The 5100-nt window shown below is 43.7% G+C and overlaps 1 protein-coding gene across 2 annotated transcripts; it reads right to left on the bottom strand.

Moving 5' to 3' along the window:
- Positions 1 to 294: 294 nt before the first annotated feature.
- On the bottom strand, positions 295 to 4784 carry LOC112225565 (zinc finger protein 148). Of its 2 annotated transcripts, none has more exons than XM_024389621.1 (7): positions 4568 to 4784; positions 3493 to 3801; positions 3142 to 3270; positions 2802 to 2925; positions 2550 to 2633; positions 2309 to 2427; positions 295 to 2057 (listed from the first exon to the last, which is right to left on the bottom strand). In XM_024389621.1, the coding sequence occupies exons 2-7, from the start codon at positions 3775 to 3777 to the stop codon at positions 411 to 413; spliced, it is 2388 nt and encodes a 795-aa protein (XP_024245389.1). In that variant the 5' UTR covers positions 3778 to 3801; positions 4568 to 4784; the 3' UTR covers positions 295 to 410. The 2 variants fall into 2 exon arrangements, with proteins under 2 accessions (XP_024245389.1, XP_024245390.1); XM_024389622.1 differs by having other exon boundaries at positions 4572 to 4784.
- Between the last annotated feature and the right edge of the window lie 316 nt (positions 4785 to 5100).

Raw genomic sequence — 5100 nt, 5'->3', positions numbered from 1 at the left:
AAAGGTGGAAGAAACATGATTAAAGTCGATTAGAAAATGAAAACAGAGAAATCATTATAATGTAAGAGTTACTATGCAACCAAATCCTTTTCATTACACCTTTGTGGCTTACAATTCTTAATTTAAAATCAAATAAACCCCATGAGCGCTTTTTCCCCCGCAACCCAATTACATATGGGAAAGTGCTTCTCATACAGATATCCCCCCCCTATTTTAATGATTACCAAAATTGACCATTTCAATCTAACAGAAAAGTATATATATATATATATATATATATATATTTTTTTTTTAAAATCACAAATGCTTTGAGCAACAGCCACCTTTGCAGTGTAACCTATTTGGCAGAACAGAGGATATGTATATAAAAGTGCCTTCCAAAATGATCGCAGAAATAAATAAAAATATCCTCAACCAAACGTTTGACTCCTTGTAGCATCAGGGGAAGAGTTCAATTGAGACCTCGTCTCAAGGGAGAATTCAGAGAAGTCTGTTCCATGACTTCGCAGACTGACTTGTCCATTGGCAATAGTAAATTGGGAGGTGATTCCAGAACGTGACGAGGCCTGGAACTGTGACCGGAAGTTCTGATCGAAGGTGCTGATTTGAAAAGTCTGATGCAACCCTTGAGCATCAGTCTTTTTCGAGGATGCAACTTCCTCCAGAAAGTCTTCGGTTGGCGACACAGCTGAGGGGGTTGTTTCGTCCCCTGAAAATGAGAAAGAGTGCTGGGAATCCCCTACAAGTAGTCCAAAATGGGGTTTCTCCAAGGTAGAGCGTAGTGGAGAGTTCATCCCTGACCTACCAGTGGTAAACCTGCTGGGGGAAGGGTTCTGTTTCTCTGTGGAGAACAGAGGCTGGTTGGAGAGACTGGGGCTCTCGGTGACAAAGGTAAGACTCTGGCTGCTCAAGTAGCTATCGTTCTGGCTGGTCCTCTCCAGTGCTTGCTGAAGGAACTTTGAGTACTCATGCAGGAGGCTAGACTTCTCTGCTGGTGGGGCTTGAGGGTTACCTCCCAGGCTCTCTACCGGGCTGGCCTCAGACACATCCGAGGAGTTAATGGAGATGCTGGAGGTCACCTCCGTGTCAGCCACACTGAAAGAGATATCAGGTTGCCCATTGGCCTTGTTTGAGTAGTGGTCCAGGAGAGTCTGGAGAACCTCATCCGGGAGAACGTTCTTGTCGTGGTTGGACTTGATCTCGACGCTCAACGGCTGGGGTTCCAAGATGGTGGCGGGAACAGTTTCGTCGATGACATTGGCCACTGAGGCTTGTCTAATGGAAGGCTGGGACGTGATGCTGCTTACATTCAGGGCATAATTGCGGTTGTTGGACAAAGTGGCCTGCTGGAGATATCGCTTCTTCTTCAGGAACTGCATTGCATCATCGTAGTTTGTGCTGCTGGATGCTGGTTTCGTCTGCCCTCCTTGGAGAGCATCTACTGGCTCCAGGTCAGAATTGGCCACATCCACATCCAGAAGACCTTGTTTGTCCACGATCTCAAACGTGTACCTGGTGATTTTGCCATCTTCAAAGGAGGACAAAGGGGACAGACTCACAGGTGGTTCGGGTTCAGTTGGTTGCTTCAAACTCCTCTTGGGGACCTTCTTAAGGACCAGCTTGGGAGGATGAATCTCCTCAGAGGAGAGATTCTCCCCACCCAGCCCCAAATGCTGCTCGCCGGACGAGTCTGGAAGCTCCACAGAATAATCTGCCACCACATACTCATCTTTGACCACCTTGGAGGTAACTGCATAGAGAGGTAGACATTCGATTTTGTTCGGTCTTTGCTCCACCTCCTTATCCATGGCGCCAAGAGAAGCGACCGTGGCAACGTCTTCAGTGACAGCAGCTGAGCATTGAGACTTGTCTGAAGTCTTCAAGCGTTTCTTCTTGGGCAGCGAGCACTCTTTGGCAGAGAAGGAAAAGCCCAGAGATTCTGTGTTGTGCAGGAGTCCTCCATCTTTCTCCGCTGCTGCAGCCTTGTGGGCTTTCCTCTCCTTCATCTCATGGCACATGCGCCTGTGCTTTAGAACCCGGTCAGTTCTGGAGAAGTACTGTGGAAAACAAACCGAATGGGTTTGTGGCATACATGGATAGTAGTAGAATAAATGTTTTTAAAGAAACATCTGCATGCTATATAAACCAGTTTTAAACTAGAATTCGAACTAGTGATGTATACTATTTGTGCCATCTTGGTAACTCCTGGTCATTGTCTATCATGGCAAACCATAGGAGTTGTCTATACAGCACAAACAGATATGGGACCAGGCCATTGAGATGTGCTTTGATAACATAAATAACCAACCTGGTGGCAGTAGTCACATTGATAGGGCTTCTCTCCACTATGGGTCCTTCTGTGCCTCTCCATGTGGTATTTCTGAATGAACCTCATGCCACACTCCTCACAGCGGAAGGGCTTCTCACCTGACAAAGTCAAAGGGACAGCTCATTCTGTGGGCTAGTAACATCAACATTCAACAGGTGGGATCTTTGACTAACCATTGGCTAACATAGTTAAATCATAGCTTCGTGGGTAATTCTCTTACCAGTGTGGATCTTCTCATGTCTCTGGAGAAGGTACTTCTGTATGAAGCGCATATCACACTGGCTGCACTGAAATGGCTTCTCACCTGAAACCAAGCAAGTTGGTCAGTTAAACCATATTTTTCTTGCTTATTTCAATGGGAAATTGTGTTGGTTACAATTTCTGCATAATAAGTAGGCTTACAGCATAGGGCCTAGATCATAGTTTTGTTAATTTAATGTAAAGCAAGAGGCTTGACTGTCATAAGACATACCAGTGTGGATGAATACATGTCTTTGTAGATGGTAGTTGGTTCGGAAGGCTGCGTTGCAGTGCACACACACATGACACTTTGGGCTCTGGAGACCCAATGACCCATCCTCATTGATGGTGAGAATCTAAAAAGAGAGATACATGGAAAGACAAGGACAAGAAATGTGTCAATTCACAATTTATTTACAACTGAAGCTGGGTGAGCCTTCAAAAAATAATAATGGTTTTCACGTTGCTAGTTTTGGCAACAGAATTTGTCAAGTCCCAAAATAAATATGTAATCTGCACAGACCATGTGGTTATAACCTGATTTAAATGCTAAATGTATTATACATTTGCACCTTGGCAGGAGAGCGCTGCTTTCGCTTCTTCTTCTTGTGACACTCTGTGAGGTCTCTGGGCTGTTTTCTTTCTTTCTTCCCCAGCATTAGTTGATCAGAAGTCAGCTTCAACTCTTGTTTGATGCTTACCTACAAAACATTGATGATTAACATTTAATGTTTGAATTTCACTGCTTAAAGTCAGAATGATTATTCGCTCAATGGGTGAATCTCAAAAGTCTTCCAAATGAAGACCGGGAGAAGAGAGGAAGTAAGGAATGAGGAAAGACTTGAGATTCACCCAGTGTCACGATTTACAGCATGTATGGCAAGAAGACTGGCAATAAGAATGTATGCATGACATGGACTCACAGGCAGCTTGTGTGAGAGTCTCTGATTCATTCCCCATTCCCTGCCATTCACAGTCTCCTCATGTACCACCATCTCATCAGTTGGGATCAGGTCATGGGACACCATTGAAACCCCTGTCAGGTCATCATCATCCTCTTCATCATCGTCTGCTAACAGGGGGTGGTGATCTAACCCCCGCTCGCCCAGGGTCATGACGACTGGACCTCCACCCCCTAACCCCACACTCTCATCCACTCCCCCACCACACTTCAGCAGCATCCCCTCCAGCTTGTCATCAATGTTCATCTTAACTTAGAGGGACCTACGTGTCTGTGGGGTCAAATGAGGACAGAAGTATTAGCTAGCTAACGAGTTACTGTAACTTAGTTAAAGACAACGAAAACATTTAGCTACATTTAAGAGGGGTCATCATTGAGTAATCACGGGTTTAGCTGACAGTTACCTAGCTGAATAACTAACAAACAAAACCTTGTTTGTCAGCCAACTGAATAATTACTGTAGCCATCAACAATCCCGTTAAATCAAAATAACACAGCGAGCGTTAGCCTACTAACGTTAGCTAGTTTTACTACGGCTATTGTACATAGTAGTAGCTAGGCTAACTAAATAATATGTCGCTATAAATTAAATTGAGCGATCAACTAGCTAACTAGCTATCTAAATTAAATACATTTAGACGTTAGATGTTAAGATGATTGGTAGCTTTAGCTAGCTAAACAACTTTACCTAAACAAGCAACACAACTAGCCAGCTAACGTTAGATAGCTATCAGTGTTGACAGGCAACGTTAGCTAAATAGCAGTAGCCTGTTAGCTAGCTTGCTAACTTGGTTAGCTGTGAATAGCAAACGTTAGCTAGCTAGGCCTGATCAGAAACAACAACCCAGAAGATCTGGTAAGAACTCAAGTCAAGATTTAGGTTAGCTTCACTCAAGTGAAATCGAGAAGTAGCTAATGCACGGCAGAAAACTGTTCACAACTAGCTAGCTGTCTAGATAACGTTTCTAACCAAATATATGTATTACTAACGTTAGCATTAGCTAAGATAGCTAACGTAACGTATTTAGACTGCTTACCTACTTTGGAGTCTAATAAGGTCGTTTAGCAGTCATGGTTAATCTGCAAAAGTGTATCCGCTGTGTGATATATGCCGCGAGAGAAAGAAACGTCACCGCATTTGGCCCAACTGCAGTGCATGGGGAATGTACGTTATAATATCTAGTTTGCGTTGTGATGTCGTTTACCTGTAGCAAACATTTTGTAAGTAAACCAAGATAGACCACAACGTGTCGATTCCAATGGGAACAAATGAGTCATAGTGGGCAGAACAAGCAAAGAAGATGGGCAGAGCCAAGCATAAGCTAGCGAGATCCTATTGGCGTGTTCTAGCACAAATCTGCATATGTCCATTAGGGAACGCCTACTCAGTAAAGTGCGCGAGTGCAATAACTCAATTGGTCTTCTAAACCTTCTAAACAACGTGATTTTAAAAATCGTTTGCAAATGGTAAAGTCTACAAATCTTAGTCCACTCTTTTCATAACATAAATTCGTTTGGGGAACAGAACACTGTGGGCTTTGTCAATGACAAAATTTGAAGAATGTCGCCC

This window comes from Oncorhynchus tshawytscha, linkage group LG26 (assembly GCF_018296145.1).
Source record: "Oncorhynchus tshawytscha isolate Ot180627B linkage group LG26, Otsh_v2.0, whole genome shotgun sequence".
Taxonomy (NCBI): domain Eukaryota; kingdom Metazoa; phylum Chordata; class Actinopteri; order Salmoniformes; family Salmonidae; genus Oncorhynchus; species Oncorhynchus tshawytscha.
This window is presented reverse-complemented; position numbering and strand designations above follow the sequence as displayed.

What these genes read in the sequence shown, in the direction of transcription:
- LOC112225565 (XM_024389621.1), bottom strand. Translation starts at nt 3,777, where the DNA reads ATGAACATTGATGACAAGCTGGAGGGGATGCTGCTGAAGTGTGGTGGG. An exon ending in ACATGTATTCATCCACACTG is followed by an intron (nt 2,634 to 2,801) that starts GTATGTCTTATG and finishes GCTTGGTTTCAG; the next exon opens with GTGAGAAGCCATTTCAGTGC. An exon ending in ACATGAGAAGATCCACACTG is followed by an intron (nt 2,428 to 2,549) that starts GTAAGAGAATTA and finishes TGACTTTGTCAG; the next exon opens with GTGAGAAGCCCTTCCGCTGT.